Source organism: Puma concolor, chromosome E1 (genome assembly GCF_028749965.1).
Source record: "Puma concolor isolate L17-30 chromosome E1, mPumCon1.1.hap2, whole genome shotgun sequence".
Classification (NCBI taxonomy): domain Eukaryota; kingdom Metazoa; phylum Chordata; class Mammalia; order Carnivora; family Felidae; genus Puma; species Puma concolor.
In genome coordinates, this window is record NC_141680.1 from 9,268,835 (window position 1) to 9,288,566 (window position 19,732).

The window sequence follows — 19,732 nt, forward strand, 5'->3', positions numbered from 1 at the left end:
CTTAACATCTCATGAGTGACACATACGTGCTGCCTTCCCTCCCACTTCCCTTTTGACTCTTGTCAACAAAACACCTCTCCCCTGCAGCCCAAGCTTCTCCCTCATTACCTTCCAAAAGTGGTCATGGGTAATAGCTGACCCCCCTCGTGTTCCTGAAACATCTTCCAACTTGGCTTCCAAACAGACTTAACGCCACTCAGACCCGTGGTGCCATCGTTCCTTTTCAGTCCCCACACAGATGATTTCTGGGCTCCCTTCTTTTTTTTTTTTTTAATCCCTGCATGTCCCCAAGATGGCACCGCTGAGTTCTGTTGCCTCAAAGCTCATCTATTTGCCAAATCTTGTGGCCAGTCCCCAGAGACCAAACTTACCTATCCAGCCGCCATCTTTGTCATCATTTGCACATCTTAATAAGACCTCAAACTTCTCAGGGTTCAAACAGAGCTCTCCACCTTACCCCCGGAAGTCTTCCTCTCTGGTCTTTTCCATCTCAGAGAAAGCCATCACCCTGTACCACACTGCCCAGTGCGAAAATCTCAAACAATCTCTGTGCTGACAGCGCGGGGCCTGCTTGGGATTCTCCCTCTCCCTCTGCCCTCCCCCCTGCTCGCACCCCCTCTGTCAAAATAAATAAAAACCTTGGGGGAAAAAAAAACAAGAAGATTCATCGGCGAAAGCGGGGCGTCACCCTAATAAATACGACACACGGATAACGGCTCCTGGCAAGAGCTGGGTTCAGTTCCTGGCACCTTCGCTCACTGCTTCTAAGTGCGGGCAAATCACTTCGCCTCTCTCTCTGAGCCTGAAGTCTTCCCCATCTGTAAAATGGGAATGACTCGCCTCCCTTGTAGGATTTTCTGATGAAGGTTAAATGAGACGCTTCGCGTGCCCAGAAGTGGATGTGAGTTGCTGGACGTGAGACGTTTTCTTCCCTCACAATGATCACAAACTAGATGCGCGCCCCTCCCCCCCACAGGTCCCTTTATCTCTCCTTCCACGGCTGCTCCGGGGACTCTTCCCTTGGCGGGTGGCCAGCCCTGCGCGTGGGCTCACACACGCCTCACCAGTCAGGGTCACGTATCCCCACTGCGTGCTACCGAGCTGGTACCGCTGTCTCTCCCTTCCTAAATTGTGTTTCTTAAAGCTCCGAAGGAAGATCTTCGACTTCCAAGCAACTCCTGGCCCTCACGTCGCCTACTTTGAGGACAGACCACGGTCAAGACCTAAGGCCACACCTGCTTACCTTGTTCTGATCTCTTCTGGTCCTCCCTTCTCCCATCTGGAAGCTCTTACAAGTCCCTGGTGCAGTTCATTTAACTAGGTTTCTGGAGGGGCTGGGGGGAAGGAATGAGAGAGGTCAACTTGTAAAACATAAGATAGTGTAACTAACATGGATAGTTTGGGGGGGAAGCAGACAACGGAATATATAGAATACTGTTCCCTCCAGCTGAAAGAGAAAATAGCCAACCTCCCAGAGGTCAAGGAGGAAGCGGGGGGCAGTGGGGCAGTGGGGGGGGGCCTCTTGAAATTGGGGAGAAAGATAGGGGCGCCTGGGTGGCTCGGTTGGTGAAGCATCCGACTTCAGGTCAGGTCATGATCTCACCGTTCGTGGGTTCGAACCCCACATCGCAGCACAGAGCCTGGAGCCTGCTTCGGGTCCTGGGTCCCCCACCCTCTCTGCCTTTCCCCCACTTGTGCGTGAGCACGCTCTCTCTCTCTCTCTCTCTCTTTCTCTCTCAAAAATAAATAAACCTAAAGAAAAAAGAAATTGGGGAGAAATATTGAGCTGCTAGCTTCAAACGAATCTTTCTAGGCACAAATAGACACAAGTAAATGCATAGTGAAACATCACAGCCATCCACATCGAAAAAATGTGTGGGGAACATGCCAGGAAATTTTGAAGTTCTGACAAAGGGAGTTTTTGTGGAGTCAGAGGCCCAATGAAACAAGGAGGCCTTGGCACGCGGGAGGGAGGCTTCGAATGCTTTGAAACTCCGGGAACAGGCCCCTCATGGAGGGCATTGCGTGGACGTCCTCTGCCCGGCGAAGGCCTGGCCTTCGAGAGGCACCATCGTGCAATCCCTGCAGGAAAACCAACTCTCTCCTGGCTGTTCTTGCTGTGTTCCTGTGATCTCATGGTGTGTTTCAACATCTCAAGAGGGCAACTGATGAGAGAATCGGCCAAAGCTCTTAAAAAAGGCGAGGCTGCGTGTTGGACAATTGTTTGCAGCAGAGCAAGGCGTGGAACGACGAACACGAGCTCAGGACAGGCCGGCTGCTCCTTGGCTGTGTGACCAGAAATAAGATAGGCTCGCTTCCTGATCCCTGTGCGCCCATCTATAAAATAGAGGCAATACCAAGAACTTATCCTTGGATGGCCCCGAGGATGCTGGTCATGCGATAATTCCCACAAAGCATCAGGCACAGGGCCCAGGCACGTGGTAAGAACCCACTGCGGGGCGGGGGGGGGGGGGGGGGGGGAATCGTTATCATCACCACGAATGCAGGACTGTGACAGCTCTCACAAATGCCAAAACAAGGTGGTCCGGCTTTCCGGCTGGAGACACGGGCCAAATGTGTCTCATCAAAAATGGGACAATAACTTGAAGATCGGGGAAGAGATTGGCGCAGTGAGAGGGCAGAGGTTGGGCTCAGGGGACCCCCTCGCCCCCCACACAACTGCTGCCCTACTGCTGTGCCCACGTCTCACCCACCCTACCCCACTTTCCAGGCCCCAACAGCCCAGCTTCTATTTCTCTTCTCGGGTCACTGCAGCCCTGATCTAGAATGACCTAAGGAGCAAAACAGGGCCGAGAAGTCTCGCCAGATTCCTACTGGGAAGAATCTGGGGACTCGGGGCTGCAAACAACTTTAAAAGGGACGCGGGGCGGAGCACAGAACTGGAGTCAGGAGAACAGGTTCGAAACCCCAGCTTCATTTCTTTCTGTCCAATCTCGAGCAAGTTACTTAATCTGTCTGAACCTCAGTTTCCTCATATCCAGGAGGAGAAACATCCTGCCTCATGTGAAGACGCGAGGACAATCCGATTAACTGAGACGCGAGTATTCCGTGACCCATGAAAATATTTATAACATTCTGCTTTTGTGTTGAAGACCATGAACTCCTGAACGAATGGCAGAGCTTTCACTCTCTGGTTTGTGACCGGGGCTCATTTCGGTGACAAGAATACTGACTAACATTGGCGCCCAAGGTGAGCACCAGGTGAACTCTGGGGAAAGCTGCCCTGTCGTGGAGCTTTACTCGGAAGTGACAAAGACCTCGGAGAGAGGGCTGCCTTGGGCTCTTCCCTTAGAAGGAAGGTGGGAAGGGATGGGAGAGTGGAGGGTAAGTGTACCTAGTTTAGAAATTTAGAATCATTTGCCCCTGAGAGGTCTTCAGAAGGCTATGCCAGTGAAGGGACCCACCCCCGAGGAGAAGTAGGGGGGACCACAGAGTTCCTTTCCCTCTGCCCCTCACAGCCACTGGCGTATCAGAACTGCTGAGGTGTCACGGCCCACAGGTTGAACAGACTCAAAAGCAGCCCGGCCCAAAGGCCTGCGGTAGGCAGCCTCCAAGATGGCCCCCAATGATCCCACCTCCTGGTATTCACATCCTCACTTTGAGTATAAGCTACCAACGCGACTCCCTCCCAACGAGGTAAAATGGTGTGACGTCACTTGTGAGACTAGTTTACAAAAAACTGTGCCTTCCATCTCGAGCATGCTCCCTCTCCCTCTTGTTCTCCCAGTCATTCATTCCGAGGGAAGCCGGCCGCCATGTTGTGAGCCGCTCTCTGGAGAAGACTTGTGGTCAACAACAAACAAGGAAGCGAGGCCCTTAGTTCAACAGCCTGTGAGAAACTTAATTTTGCCAACAGCCATGTGGGTGAGCTTGGAAGTGGATCCTCCCCCGCCCCTTAGTTAAGCCTCCAGAGGGGACCACAGCCCCAGCCTAAGCCACGACTGCACCCTCATGAAGAGACCTTGACACGGAGGCACACGGCCGCGCCACACTCGGATTCTTGACCCACGGAATCTGCGAGATAACAGACGTTTGTTTTAAGCAACTGAGTCTTGGGGTACTTTGTTACGCAGCAAGAGATAACCGATACAGGGTCCTTACCAGACATGTTAAGGAAACCCCAGAGATGGAGACGGGAGAGAACGTCCTATCCTTCCAGCAGTGGGAGTGATTTCGCCGCCTCAATCCCACTCCCATCTCTCCTAGAAGCAATTTCTGCTGGAAGAAGGGAACGCGTACAGTCAAGAATTTATGGCTACAAAACACCACAGAATTAAGGCCATCCTCTAAAAGCCAATTTTGATGAGGCCATTTTGATACAGCACAAGTCTCTCTCTCTCTCTCTCTCTGCCCCTCCCCTGCTCATGCTCTGTCTCCCTCTTGTCTCAAAAATAAATATAAACATTAAAAAAAATTTTTTTTTAGGGGCGCCTGGGTGGCACAGTCAGTTAAGCATCCGACTTCAGCCAGGTCACGATCTCGCGGTCCGTGAGTTCGAGCCCCGCGTCAGGCTCTGGGCTGATGGCTCAGAGCCTGGAGCCTGTTTCCGATTCTGTGTCTCCCTCTCTCTCTGCCCCTCCCCCGTTCATGCTCTGTCTCTCTCTGTCCCAAAAATAAATAAACGTTGAAAAAAAAAATTTTTTTTTTTTAAAAAATTTTTTTTTAAATGATGTGAGTGTCCAGGCCACCCTCCGCCCCATGCCCTCCTGGGACTTGGGCTGCTCCAATTAAATAGGCTGACAGGCACCTGCCCAGAGGCTGGAGCTTCCCCGAGAACTCTCCAGAGAGCAAGTCCTTGGGGGGTCCCGTGGGAGACACCCCCTGCATCGCGCACATCTGAGAACGTGAGAATGGAGACACTGCTCATGTGCGCGGTGCAAGTCAAGAGCGCCCTTATCTTTGAACTTGGTTTCCTGAAGTTCTCTGTCGTTAAAGCCATTGATTTATGAACACGTAATGAAGAATGCCTCCTCCCGTGGCCCCACGTGGTCATCCTCCTGGGCAAAAAGGATTAGCAATAGCTCCAAGTTGCCACAGTCCCCCAACCCCTGCAGAGATCCATCCAGCTCCGTCGGGGACAGTTCCTTCCAACTCAACATCCTAACCCTCATGTCACTGGGCGGGGGGGGGGGGGGGGCTCTCCGTGCCTCAGTTTCCCCCTGTGTAAAAGTAAGGATTCGGGTCTCCCGTCCCCCGTCCAGCCCTGACCTCCTGCGTGTCCCTGAAACCTCCTCACACCGCAGGCCCCAGGAACCGGAATTCACTCCGGTTTCCCAATATCCCACCAAATGAATTCCTTATGAGCACAACTTCTGGGTTTATACTAACGGAGAAAACACTGCAAGGCCTGACCTTCAAAACTCAGCTTGTTCTCACTCCTTGCTCTGTTTCAAAAAAAAAAAAGACAAGCTAATTTTGCCCTCTCGGGTGGGAAATGTGCGAGGCTCCGAGCTGGGACCACAGCAAACCCCCCTCCCAGGCGCCGAGCCCACAGACAGTTTTTCCATCTACCGAGTGGAAATTCTAGACGCAGAAGGTGCCCAGACCGACCCCGCTTCTGCTGCCCTGCCAACTGCCGTAAACCTGTTTCTGTCCCGTTGGACTTGCAACACGGAGCCAGAAATCTGGAAGAATTTAACACCCAGTCGGTTCAGACACAGGAAAACATTGTTCAAAGTAAACACTGGAATCCCTCCCTCATCATCCAGGAATGTACAGCCAGCAGGGTTGAGATCAGCAGCTTCTCAGAAAAGCCATCGCTTCTGCTACTCTGCTTGGGGCTATGGCCCAGGAGGGCCAGGAGGGGCTCCGGAGCTGTTTTCTGACTACGACACGGTCAAGGCTGGGCGGTCGGCACGCGGGGACCTCTCCCCTCCCGGGCAGACACGGCCGGTGCTGCCCGCAGCCCTCCAGCCACAGAACTTGCTGCTTGGCCACAGGACCCAGCCCACATGCAAACGCCCTGTCCTGTCCCTGAACTTGGGAGAGGCGAAGTGCCCTTGGAAATTGAGAGGGGCTCGGGATGCTCCGGGATTTTCCATTTCCCTTGCCTGTGGCAGGCTGTGAAAGGGGCACTCTTCCTCGACGAAGAAAGAAGGCTCTGTGTGCGCGGCCTGGGTGCTGGGCCTCGAACTAGAAGACGTGTGAGCTCCGTGGGATGTGGCCACCAGCGTTCATCCCGCCTGGACTGAGACTTAACTAATTCCATCCCTCCAAAGCCCTGTGCCAGGTCCCCACCCCATCTCCCCTGGCCCTGGAGAGCGGAGAGGGAGGACTGGCTTCACCCAGGGGCCGCATAAATGGATCCAAGAGAGACGTTACACGTTAAATCACTTGTGTCACGTGTCCCTCTGCCTCAAATTCTGCCTAAACTCCACCCACGGAGACGAGGGCACGAACCAAGTTGTTAAAAGTTTTCCGACAATCAATGTGTAGGATGAGACCTACGGGCTGGGAATGGTTCGAGGGGGAACAACGCAGAGAGTTCTCGATGGCTGCTTGGCCACCCAAAACTCTGAGGCTGCTGTGAGGATGGGAGGGCTGCTGGGGAGCTTAGGGGCAACAGCAAATCAGGGGACAGCCTGTCTTTGACCCTGACCGCCCCATTCCTAAGCCCGGAGGGATCCACAGAAGGGGCATTTAATTCCCTCACTTAACACGGATTGGGTGCCTCCTACTGAACCAGGTGAACAAGACGGATGCCATCGCTGCTTTCAGGGAGCACGGAATCTGGACCAGAGGTTATCAAGGGTGGTCCAGGGACCTCGGCGCCCCCAGTGGTGATGGCATCGCGTGGGGGCTTGTCAGCAATTTCTCCGGTCCCACCCTGGCCAACCGCATCAGAAACTGTGGGGCGGGACTCGGCCACCTGCCCTCTAGCGAGCCCGCAGCCAACACGGATGGGCGAGAAAGTTTGAGAATCACTGATCTGATCCGTCCGCACCTCAATGGACAACAGGGAAAAGACTCGTGTCAAAGGTTACGGGTCTGATGCGGAAAAGTCTTAGAAATGGTACGTTAACATGCTCCCGGATTCAAAACAGCCGTGCCCCACCGTGGTGCCATGGAAGTGTTTGATTCCAGCTTCGGAAACGCTTTTTCCACCTCAGCGTGGTCCCCTTTCACTGGTGGGTCCTAAAACCTTAGGTGAAGAAGAGGCAAGAGCCGTTTCTCTGCTCAGGAGCAATGAAGCAGGTGGGATCTTTTCCATGGCAGCTGTTTGGTCCGCTGTCTTTGGGGCTCCCCGCTCAGCGAATCCTTGTTGGCCGTCCAGGAGAGGATGCAACTTTCTAATTGCGTTGATTTTCGTTGTTGTTGTTTGTTTGTTTGTTTATTTATTTATTTATTTATTTTTGAGAAAGAGAGAGAGAGTGAGCAGGGAACGGGCACACAGCGAGGAAGACGGAGTTTCCAAAGCGGGCTCCCCGATGCCAGCAGACAGCCCGAGGTGGGACTCAAACTCGCGAGCCGTGAGGTCATGACCGGAAGTTCGATGCTCAACCGACTGAGCCACGCAGGCGCCCCCCAATTGAGCTGACTTTTACATTAAAAAAAAAAAAGTTCAGTTTTACTCATCCGTTCAGCAAATCGCTTCCACGTTGGCAAACTCAGCTATCTACTGTGTATTTAGGACTGAGCTCGTGTGACTTCTTGGTAGCCATGGATCCCACCGGCCACTCTTGGGACGTCCCCTTCTCTCTTCCGGTGTCGCCACCTCACTGCCTGCTCTTTCCGGCTCCTTGCCAGACACTGCCTCTCTGCTCTGCCTGTATTAGGAGAGAGCCCAGCGCTCTGTCCTGGGTGTCCTTCTCTTCCCCGTCTGCACGCTCTCCCGTGGGGACACCATCACTCCGCCATGACTCGTACACGTGTGTCTCCAGGCTTCCCTGAGCTCTCCCCTAGACTCCAGACTCATGCATCCAACCTCCTGCCGAGCATCTATTCTTGGATGTTTTTAGGGGTGCCTCAGAACCCTGTTCAACACACACACACACGCACACACAACAAGACCTGCCCCTCCCCATTGTGTTAAACCTTTTGCCAAAACCCAGGGAGTCGTTTCTCCCCTTCATCCTTAAGATCCAGTTCATCCTCAAGTCATGTCAACTCGGCCAGTAGAAATACCCTGAACCCATTGTTTTCCCTCCATGCTATAATGAGAACAACCACCAGTAATAATGATCATAACTCACAGAGCTCTGTCCATGCTTTTCTATATTAACTCATTGAGCCTTCCCCACAAACCTATGAGTTAAGTGCTGCTTTTATCCCCTCTTCCAGAGGGTAAAATTGAGACACAGAGAGGTTCGGTTACTTGCCCAAAGCCACCCCTTTTGTGGAGGGCCCAGGATTTGGATGTGGGCACCAGGATCCACGTGATTAAACACACGTTCCCAGGGTTGCTTCTGTATCCACTAGGATACTCACGTGGCCTCCAAACTGGCCTCCCTGCTTCTATTCCTGTCTCCATACGATTTATATTATACACACAGCAGCCTGAGTGGTCTTCCCAAAACACACACCAGTACTCACATCCCTCCCCGAGGGTTTCCACACAGCCCTTGGAGTGAAACCCCAACAGACTCTGACCATGGAGTTAGGAGTTTGCCTCTGCCTCTCTCTCTCTCTCTCCCTCTCTCCCCCTCCAATCACATCGCTCTTCTCTCTGCCCTCAAACTCACCAAATTCCAGCTATCCCTCCACCTACGATGGTTTTCCCTACCACATTTTCCCATAGCTGGCTTCTGATCGTTTAGATCTTAGCTCAATGGCGCCTTCCGAGAAAGGCATTCCTTAGCTTTCTATCTAAACTAGCCCTCAGCCCCCTTCCATCACATTATCTTATTTCATTTTCATTACAGCACTTACCACCATCTGAAATTATCTTAAATTTGTTTACCATTTCTTTTCTGCTTGCCCTCTTAGAATTTCGGTTCCATGAGACAAAGGCATTCGTCTGTCTTTTTCCACATAGATCTCAGGACCCAAAACTGTATGGACGCTTACTGAGAACGGTGAATATGGCTGAATCCCTACCTTTCTGGGGCCACCACCTGCAGTTCCACTACAGGACGAGGTGGGTCACAACCAAAGGAGACACAAGGTGTCATGAGACAGGAGTGATTTCTCACCCAGCCTGGGAAGGTCAGGATAACAGCCAGGGGCAGCACTGACTTCATTTCAGTCAGTAGTCATTCTGGGGCCAGACCTGCCACGTAGAGAGCTGGGCAAGACCAGTGGTCTACTTCCCTGGTACCAGAATCACCTAGAAAGCCCAGTAAGACACAGACTGTCAGGTACCAGCACCAGAGTCTCTGGCTCAATAGATCTTGGCTGGAGCCCGAGAATGTGCAAATCTAATAAGTTTCCAGGTGAAGCTGGTGTTGCCAACTGGGGGGAAAAATTGTGGGAACGTGAACCAAGTCAATGGCAGTGAAAACAAACATGAGGGACAGAACATGGCCACAGCTAACGGGTAGGGATGAAGGAGTGAGATGGGTCTAGATGATGCTCAGGTCCCTGAGTTAGGGGATGGACGGAATTAATAGAGAGGGAGAGCAGGCTTGGGGAAACCTGCTTCGTTTCATTCGGGGCATTATAGAAAATCCAGGTAGTCATGCCCAGTGAACCACTGTCCATATGAACCTGGTATCCAACAAAAACGGCCATGGTTACAGATAGACAAATTTGATAAAAGATGAGGTCAAAAGTTAAGTTGAGAAAAGGGACGAGAACTGAACCATGGAAAGAAATCAGGACTTAAGGCACGGGAGGAAAGAAAAGCCCACTTGGAGACTGGGCAGAGATCCCAGACAAGAGGAAGGAAAAGTGGGGAAGTAGTCTCGAGAAGCCCAGGGAAGGTATCTGCCGAGAAGACTGTAGTATAATTTTTTTAAAAAAATGATCTCTGTCCCTCGTTCCTGGCACAAAGCTCCTGAAGCCTTTGGAATTTATTGCCTCTTGTATACTCATGAGATGGCACGTAGGGGAGCCTAGATAGCTTCAAGATGGCGGCTTGGTGGCCAGAAAAACCAACCAGGTAAGTAGAGGGTTCGAACTTTCAGCCCCACCCCCAACCTCCGTGAAAGGGAGAGGGGCTGGCAATTGAGTTCAATCACCAATGGCCAATGATCTAATCAATCATGGCTACCTAACGAAATCTCTATAAAAATTCCTAAGTGATGGGGTTCAGGCGACTTCCAGGTTTGTGAACACATCACATCAACATGCTGGAAAGGTGATGTGCCTGGAAAACACATGGAAACCACCTCCATCTCTTTCACGCGGCGGTTCCTGACTTGTATCCTTTAAAATAAACTGGTAAACCTAGTAAAGCACTCTCCTGAGTTCTAGGAGTCGTTCTGGCAAAGCGTCGAACCGGATGAAGGGGTTGTGGGAAATCCCGAATTAGTAGTCAGCCAGGGGAACAGGTGGGACTTGAAACCAGCATTTGAAATAGGGCAGTCCACGAAAGTAGACGCTAGGAACACACCTTTGAGGGCAATTCTGTCAAACGACAGGGTAAAAGCCAGAATTTGGAGAGCTATGGAGTTAAACGGGAAAGGGGAAATCAAGGGCGAGGAATGTATTAACAAATCACAAATGGATTGTGCCAGTGTGTGTGAGCACTGGCTCAAGACGATGTGTGCTTTGTTTCGTTATTCCACTATAAACCTATGAGAGAACATCACCACTCTGTAGAAAAAGAAACAAGACTCAGAAAAATGAAGCAATGTTCTCAAAGTCCTACGTTTAGTAAATGATGAGGTTAGAATTGAAAACCAAGGGGGTGGCTGGCTGGCTCAGTTGGTAGAGCGAGCAACTCTTGATCTCACGGTCGTGAGTTCAAGTCCCACATTGAGAGCATGGAGCCTACTTTACGTAAATTGATTAGTTAAAAAAAAAAAAGAATTCAAAACAAAATCAGATTCTAAAACCAGAGTTTTCAACTAGCATACCCGATTACATAGGTAGAAACCCGAAGAAACCTACAAGGTTGCTGGATGTAAACACAGCATATCAAAATCATTTGCATTTCTAAACATCAGCCATAAGCATAAAATGTCTAAAAAGATACTTTGTACAATTATTTCAAAGATATCAAAGTTTGGGGGGGGGGGGTTGCGCCTGGTTGGCTCAGTCGGTTGGGCGTCCGACTTGGGCTCAGGTCATGATCTCGCGGTCCGTGAGTCCAAGCCCCGCGTCAGGCTCTGTGCTGACAGCTCGGAGCCTGGAGCCTGCTATAGATTCTGTGTCTCCCTCTCTCTGCCCCTCCTCTGCTCATGCTCTGCCTCTCTCTCTCTCTCTCTCTCTCTCAGAAATAAACATTAAAAAAAAAAGTACAAAGCTCAGGAAAGATCCACTTTATGGCTCCGCAGAGCAGTGGGTGAAGGACGGTATTTTCATTAAATGGTGCTAGATCACTTGATCCACATGGAAAAATAATTACCTTCTCATAATACCCAAAATATCAAGTCCAGATGAGTCGTACCTCTAAATGTTACGAATAAAACAATAAGGCTTCTAGAAGATAACAGAGGAAAATATCTCCATGCCCTCAGAGTAGAAAAAGATTTCTACTGTTAAACTTTTTTTTTAAATGTTTATGTATTTTGAGAGAGAGAGAGAGCAAGCAGGGGAGGGGCAGAGAGGAAGAGAGAGAATCTTAAGCAGGCTCCCCTCTGTCAGCACAGAGCCCAACGCCAGGCTCGATCTCAAAAAACAGTGAGATCACAACCGAAGCAGAGATCAAGAGTCAGATGCTTAACTGACTAAACCATCCAGGCGCCCCTCAAGTTAAATTTCTGTTCACTGGAAGATACCACTGAGAGTATGAAAAGACAAGCGTCCGTCCAAATGGACTGTGGTACTCCATATAATCAAAAAGAGTGTGTATACAGAATGCATTTAAATTTTTTTTTTTTTTTTAAATTTCAGTAGTCTCCATGCTTAGCACAGAGCCCAATGTGGGGCTGAACTCATGACCCTGAGATGAAGACCTGAGTTCAGAAGAGACTCAGGCACTGAACCGACTGAGGCACCCAGGTGCCCTAGAATGTATTTTTAAAAATTTTTAAACCCTACAATCAATAAGAAAAAGACAAAGAAAGAAAGAAAGAAAGAAAGATGAAGGAAGGAAGGAAGGAGAAAGAAAGAAAGAAAGAAAGAAAGAAAGAAAGAAAGAAAGAAAGAAAGATGAAGGAAGGAAGGAGAAAGAAAGAAAGAAAGAAAGAAAGAAAGAAAGAAGAAATGAAGGAAGGAAGGAAGGAAGGAAGTAAGGAGAAAGAAAGAAAGATGAAAGAAAGAAAGAAAGAAAGAAAGAAAGAAAGAAAGAAAGAAAGAAAGAAAATTGGGGTGTCTGAATGACTCAGTTGGCTAAGCGTCCCACTTTGGCTCTGGTCATGATCTCACAGTTTGTGGGTTTGAGCCCCAAGTCAGGCTCTGTGCTGACAGCTCAGAGCCTGGAGCCTGCTTCAGATCCTGTGTCTCCCTCTTTCTCTGCCTCTCCCCCACTCATGCTCTCTCTCTCTCTCTCTCTCGCTCTCTCCCTCAAAAATAAATAAAGATTAAAAAATAATAATAAAATCTTTTTAAAAATAGAAAATTAATAGAGACTTGAAGAGGCTCGTCACAAAAGACAATATCAGGGGCGCCTGGGTGGCTCAGTCGGTTAAGCGTCTGACTTTGACTCGGGTCATGATCTCACGGTTTGTGGGTTCGGGCCCCGTGTCAGACTCGCACTGACAGTGTGGAGCCTGCTTGACATTCTCTCTGCCCTTCCCCGACTTGCACTTTCTGTCTCTCAAAAATAATAATAATAATAAAGGATAAGGAAAAAAAATTAAGATCTAAGGATGGGGGGGGGAAGGGAGTGGGGGTGGGGCGGGCAGAAATGGAACAAAAGCTGCCAAAAGGGGGGGTGGGGTGGACGTGAGTGGGGGGGTGGGGTGTGCGCCTGCGTGAATGATTCTCTTTAGCCTCGGTGAGGAGACTCAGACGGAGGGGTGAAGCAGAAGAAGATACAGACAATCAAGTGTATTGGAAAAACCAGCGGCCATGGGTGGGGGAGGGTTGGGTCTTTGGGAAGGTGAGTGAAATAGCAGTGAAATTAGCAGAACAGAGTGCCGGTGGCCGCACCTATCAAAAGAGATCTGGCCATCAACCAGTGACTTTCAGGCTATAATTAGCCAATTGGCCCCTGTCTCCCTCCGGCCAAAAGCAAGCATCTGAAACCGGAACAAAATCATCCTTTCCTCGCTGATGCCCTGGCACGTTCCACAAGCCCCACCCTCTGTGGAGCCGTGGGTTCTCCTCCCCATCTTCTCTCTCTGCAGTGGAGAACCCACCATGCCATTTACTGGAGGCTGTGAACGTGAACGGACCCGTTCCAACCCAAAATACCTCTTCTGTGACACCCTCCTCTGAGCCTGTCTTCCGACCTGCCTGTCCGTCCTGTCATCAGAGTTGTGGTGGCCTGGGGAAACCTTGGAGTGGGGAAGCCCCATGAGGTCCTGGGGAGGCAACAGGGCTAAGGGTCCGGCCAGGGGCCAGTAGCTGGTACCACTGAGCTGAGACGCACAGGCTGGCTGAAGTTTGAACCGATCGGGACCAAGTCAGGAGCCGGCAAAGTGATGTCAGGAGGTCAAGCGGGCAATCCGGTCAGAGGTCATACAAGGGCCAGAGGCCGGGGACCCGGGGACCGGTGCCATGCCGGAGTGTGGCGTGGGAGTTCAGAGCCTGACCATTGGTGTCCAGTGGTGTCAGGTTTGAGTGCTGGATCTGGCTAGCCAGCGGTACAACTTTGGGCTTGTTACTGACCTCTTTTGTCCTCTGGCAAAGTGGGAATTGTATAGACAGGAAGATGTTGAGAATGAGCGTGGGGTTGGGGTTAAGAATGCAGATGGGCACAGAGTTGGAGATGGAGGTGGGGATGACCCTGGGGATGAGCCTGGGGATGATCCTGGGGACAAGCATGGGGATGAGCACAGAGGTGAGCCTGGGGATGAGCCTGAGGATGAACACAGAGGTGAGCATGGGGACGAGCCTGGGGATGAGCCTGGGGACAAGCTTGGGGATGAGCACAGAGGTGAGTCTGAGGATGAGCCTGAGGATGAACACAGAGGTGAGCCTGGGGACAAGCATGGGGACAAGCATGGGGATGAGCACAGAGGTGAGCATGGGGGTGAGCCTGGGGATGAGTCTGGAGATGAGCCTGGGGATAAGCATGGTGATGAGCCTGGGGATGAGCCTGGGGACGAGCCTGGGGACAAGCACGGAGATGAGCACGGAGGTGAGCATGGGGATGACCATAGAGGTGAGCATGGGGCCGGTGAAGGAGGGGGATGGGCACAGAGAGGGAGACTGGATGGCTACGGAGCTGGGGCTGGGCCTAGGCAGAGGTTCAGACCCAGGAGCCAGGCAAGCCTTCAGGTGTCAGATGCTGACACATCTGTGTCCTCGAGGATCCTGAGCCCGTCAAAGACTGAGACGGGCTCCCAGCCCAGGTGTGAACTTGGCTGGACTTGGCAGGGCTGAACTGAGGGTATGGACCCGCGGGAGGTCGCGAGCACTACAGCCACCTTGCTTGCTGCCTTGGCAAAGCTGGCCTCCGTCCGCCCCTTTGCAGGTGAGCGCTCCTTCTGGGGGCGGTGACAGCACTAGAGGCTGGGGGTACGCATGGCCTCGGGGCTGGGAAACAAGTCCTGGGACCGGCCCCACCCTCCTCAGCCTCTCCGATCCAGCCCCACTGCCTGCCTCCCCGCCAGCATTTCCCAACTGCCCTTCTCCTCTGCTCCTCCCCTTCTGTGTCCAAACAACCCACATCTCCCCGTCTCTAACAAATTCTTCCCTTGACCCCGAGCTTCCCTGACTTCTGTTTTGCTCCTTTTCTCGGCCACAGTTCCCCGGGGAGTGGCCTGTACTAACTGTTGCCCTCTTCCTCACCCCCTCCCCCCAAGTTTCCGCAGCCTGGCGTCTGTCCTCACAGCTCCATGACCACCTCTGGGCAGGAAGGAGCCCGTGGGGTGACACGTAAGCAGAAGGCACAGCGATCGGGGACTCCGGGAGGCGTGGGTGGGCAGGCCACGCACACAGAGACAGGCACGTGCCCACACATAAACATTCAGACACACAGACACCCAGACATACGTACATGGAGACACAGACACGCACTGACCGATTCCAATATGGCACCAAGGGGCTCTCGCTTTGACCAGAGGGAGCGAGGAGGGAAGCCCAGGGCCGTCCACTGCTCAGCCTGGGGACCAAAGCAAGCCTTCTACAATTGTCACACCCAGAGCAGACCGGGGCTTTGCGGGGCCTGAACATTGCTCAGCTGGGGAGGAAACCACCGTTGTGCCCTGCACAAGTCCAGGCGTCAAGCACGGGGGAGGCATCCCTGCAGTAACGTCCGCTAAAACAGAGGGAGAAAAGTGCCCGCCAGGGGGTCTGGAGGCTGTGACCCCGGGACCCAAGCATGCAGGGACCAGCTGTCTGAACACAGTCAGCAGCTCTCCCCCAGACAAGCGGCAGGGTCTGAATTTGAACCCAAGAACTCTGGCTTCTCATATTCTTGCCTTTCGGCTTTTCTCAGACGGACGCAGTGTAGCCGGATCAAGCGTAGAACCAGAGAGGCCGGCACGGAGGGGCCTCTGGGGCTGTGGTCTCCAGCAACACCACGATGGGATGGTTGCCTGGGTGCTAGGCCCAGCAGAAGGTGCCTTTTCTCCTTGCTACCCCGTCTACACCGCTCTGCCTTCACCGATCATAAGGTTTACTGAGTGTTGCTTTTGTTTTTATTTTTTTAATTTTTTTTTAACAGTTATTTGTGAGAGACAGAGAGACGGAGCGTGAGCAGGGGAGGGGCAGAGGGCGAGGGAGACACAGAATCCGAAGGCAGGCTCCAGGCTCCGAGCCGTCAGCACAGAGCCCGACTCGGGACAAACTCGAGAACCACGCGATCGTGACCTGAGCCGAAGTCGGACGCTCAACCGGCTGAGCCACCCCGGAGGCGCCCCGATTCCTATAGATTCCTGATAGTGAATTTCATGACTTTACCAGTCCTAGCTTAACTTTCTCTTGGAGCTGAGCTTGGAGCTGAGCTGTCCAGAGTCTGAGCATCTCTGGGGGGACACGACACGCGACCCCCGCTGCTCATTAGAAAACATAGCTGGATCGTGTAGGGGTGTGTGTGTGTGTGTGTGTGTGTTGTTTTCTTGTTTAAGTAGAATTGTTGCCCTGAAAGCACAGTAGAATCACCTGACCATTTTTTTTAAATGTATCCGTGCCCGAGCCCTCTGCAAAGTGAATCAGGGTCTGAGCGGTGGGGCTGGGACATCAGTACGTTGGACAGAGTCCCCGGGAGGCCGTGGGACCAGAATTGAGGCCACTCCAGGAAACGACCGCCTGATGCCCCGGGAACCCGCAAACAAACGGGGGGGCTCCTGTGAAGGACGTGCCCTCCTGGTAGCTGGGTGTGTGCACTCTCACTGGGACCCTGCACTCTCCCCATCAGGGACACCTGCCGGTCCACCCGGACCAGTACCTGACAGGTCTCGGTGATTCCCCATGCCTCCGCCAGTATCTTGGTGGTTCTTCTGCCCCGTGCTTATTTCTGGTCCGCAAATGTCCCCCTGGTCCTGGATTCCACTTCCGCGGTGATCTTCTCGCTGCTGCCGGCCATCCCCTCTGCCAGCCTCGGAGGGGTCCAGGAGCCCGACACATCCAGGCAAATGGGGGCATTGTGACATCAGCAGTCGCCATGCCCCCCAACCTTGAATCTTCCGTCCTGGTTCTCTCCCTCCTCGGCGAGCCCCACCGGCTCCCAGCGCGCAGCCCTCCAACCTTGGTGCCGGGACAATCCTTCCTGCCCCCCTTAGTGAGGGCCTACTGTGTGCTGAGGCTTCAATCAGGCAGTCTATGTCCACGATCTCATTTGAGGCCTCTGATGGCAGAGCAGCAGACGAGCTATTGATCTCACTCATTGTAACGCGCACTTACTCTGTGCCACACCTGGCCAGGTGCAGGGACGGATGAGACCAACGGTCAGCTTCCTTACTGCCAACAATCATCTAGAGCTTATGAAGACACAGCGCATTATTGGTCCCAGCCCGGAGTTTCTGATCAGTACCTGACGCGGGTGGGGAGCCCTCTCCGGCCAGCCCCTTACAGCATTGTTGTGAAACAAAATGCTCTCTGGAGGAACAGGAGGAGAGAACTGTTGTCACCAAGCAGCTGCTTGGAATCGGCCCCTCTTCCGCCACTCCGACGACCCGACCACGTTTGCAGCGGGCTGGGTGTGCACCTTCTAGCCTCACCCGTGACCCCAAATCTGAAAGATCCTCCGAGGTCCCAAGAGGATGGGGAGATTCAGAGCCGGCTGGGACACAAGGCACGGTCATTGCGGGTGTCAACCTGGGACGGCTTCTGGGAGCCAGGCGGGACTTGGCTATCTTACCGAGGAACCGTGCGTCCTTGGGTCGCTCGCCTGACCTCTCTGCGCCCCGGTTTCTGCATTTGTGAAGCGGGGAGTAAAACAGTAGAACGTACCTGTTGGGTCCGTGCAACAGAGTTCGGACGTTGGGCCGGTTAGCACGTGAAAACTTGAGGATGGTGCCCGGCACGGGGTACGGCACAGGGGACCGAGAGCCTTAAGCCTCGACCCCAGGTGCCTTAATTTATTCTCCACTGAATGAAGGGAAGGAGCCCACGCTCAGCACCTGGATGTCGGGAGGTGACAAGGAGGGCCAGTGACCAGGCTGGTACACTGAGGGACACCCGCGGGCGTCTCCAGGCTGGTGGGCCCCAGGGAGGCACAGAGGCCTTGCACCCTCACTTGGCTCGTCCATCTCACAAGCCAATAGAAGCCGGTGGGTGAGCCCAGAGGCACTTCCTGCTGACTCGTGGGGAACTTGCTGCCCACAGGGGAGGGGGAAATGCACCTCCCTACAGCCGACAAAGGCCAGGCAGGTCCTGTGGAGTAAAATAGATCTGGCTCCCACCCGGGCTCCGGTCCAGGTCACCCGCGGCACTGGGCCCACCAGCAACGCAACCCCTTCAAGCTGCCAAGAGCTTTAAAGGCTTCTCCTTTGGGGGTTCTTGCGAGACCGTGGGGGGGGTCAACGAGCCATCCTCCACACTCCAAACCCATCCCTGCTCCTGGCCTTTGCACGCAAAGACGCCCGCCGTCTTCCCCCAGACTCACCAGGAGACGGGACGGAACGGGCCTAGACCTCATTTCCTTCCTTGCTCATGCACGCCCTACGGCCCCTCCGAACTGCCAGGCCCAACGCACTCCAGCCTTGCTTGGCGTGGCCTCCACGATGGCCGAGGAGAGGCTGGGGCCATGGCCCCACTGCCGTGGGAGTCACGGGGTGGGAAAGACGTGCAGATCTGGTGTCTGGAGAGAAGGGAGGGTCGAGAAGACAGAGCAAGCCTTTTGGAGAACGACAGAGACAAAGGAAGGGTCCGAGCGGGGCTTCGGCTCATGGGCAGTCAAGGCAGGCCCGTGTCATGGCGGGGAGAGGAGTTCCCAGGAGGGGCGAGGCCCATCCCGGCTCTTGTCCTTACGAAGGCTCACATTGTCTCTTCTCTGGCCAGTGTGGACCTTTTCAAGCTGGTTCCTGAGTCCTTTTGACAGGAGCCTAGATGTGTTCGAGAGCTCCCTTGCTGTTTACCTGACAGGCTAGTTCTGGGTGCGTCTAAAAACATGAGATAGTGCCTCTAAGGAGCCCTCTCTCTCTCCATGCAGAATGGCTGATGGCTGACGGAGGCCACAGGAGACTTACACCCACGGCTGGCTTAGGTCACCCCGTCAGCGCACCCCAGATGTCCTCCACTGGCCCTCCGTGTGGGGCTCTGCCAGGGACAGCCCAGCATGCTCCATAGCCTAGCCTCTCAAGGCAGGTTTCCAGAGATCCGTTGCTCTGCTGCAAAGCACATTTATTTCACGTGAGCACCGGTGGGTCTGGAATCCAAGGAGGACTCAGCTGGACAGTTCTCCAACCCACGTGGCATCAGCCAGGGCAGCGGGACTGGAAGGTCCATTTCCAAGATAACTGACTTCTTTATTACTTGCCTGGCATCTTGACCCGCCCTAGTCTCTCCCTTCCTCTCTCTCTCTCTCTCTCTGTCTCTCTGTCTCTCTCTCCGTGGGGTCCCCTCCTCCAGGCCTCTCCATGTGACTCGGGCTCCTCACCAGCCGGGTCGTCACAAGAAGCAGGAGGTGGAAACCACAAGGCCAGTTAAGGGCTTCTTCTAGAATTAACGCAGCTTCACGTGTGCCCGGCTCTGTGGGCCAAAGGAGCCACAGCGTTTGCCCAGATTCCCAGGGGTTGTGCGATAGATCCCACCTTCCGGAGGAGCCACAAGGACAAATTGCGGAAGGGCCCGTGAGGTGAGAGGGGTGATCGTGGCTACCTTCAGAAAAGAAGGTCTGCCCCAGGAACCCCCCAGGGTCACAGCGCTGGGAGTCATTCACAACCCTCTCTCCTCACTCATTCACTCATCCACTCAACAAATAATTCCTCAGTTGGGGTAGTTAACTCTTGCCATGGACTCAATACAGAATTTCTTAGAAAATGAGAAAGGTTTGGGAACAACTTCAAGTTTTTAAATCGAATTTCCCGTTAATGCCCAGCTTATTCTGTTTCATCTCATAAAAAGCAAACCTCGCCTGTCTTAGGCAAATTCCTGTATCACCTCCTCTAGGAAG

At 53.1% G+C, this 19,732-nt stretch overlaps 1 protein-coding gene across 1 annotated transcript in view; it reads right to left on the minus strand.

The window, feature by feature from the left end:
- Positions 1-17,756, minus strand: part of CDRT4 (CMT1A duplicated region transcript 4) — a 31,542-nt gene extending 13,786 nt beyond the window's left edge. The window contains exon 1 of the mRNA XM_025920333.2: positions 16,565-17,756. Within this exon, the coding sequence (XP_025776118.2) occupies positions 16,565-17,003 (439 nt within the window). The 5' untranslated portion in view covers positions 17,004-17,756. The remainder of the gene's footprint in view (positions 1-16,564) is intronic.
- Positions 17,757-19,732: the final 1,976 nt, after the last annotated feature.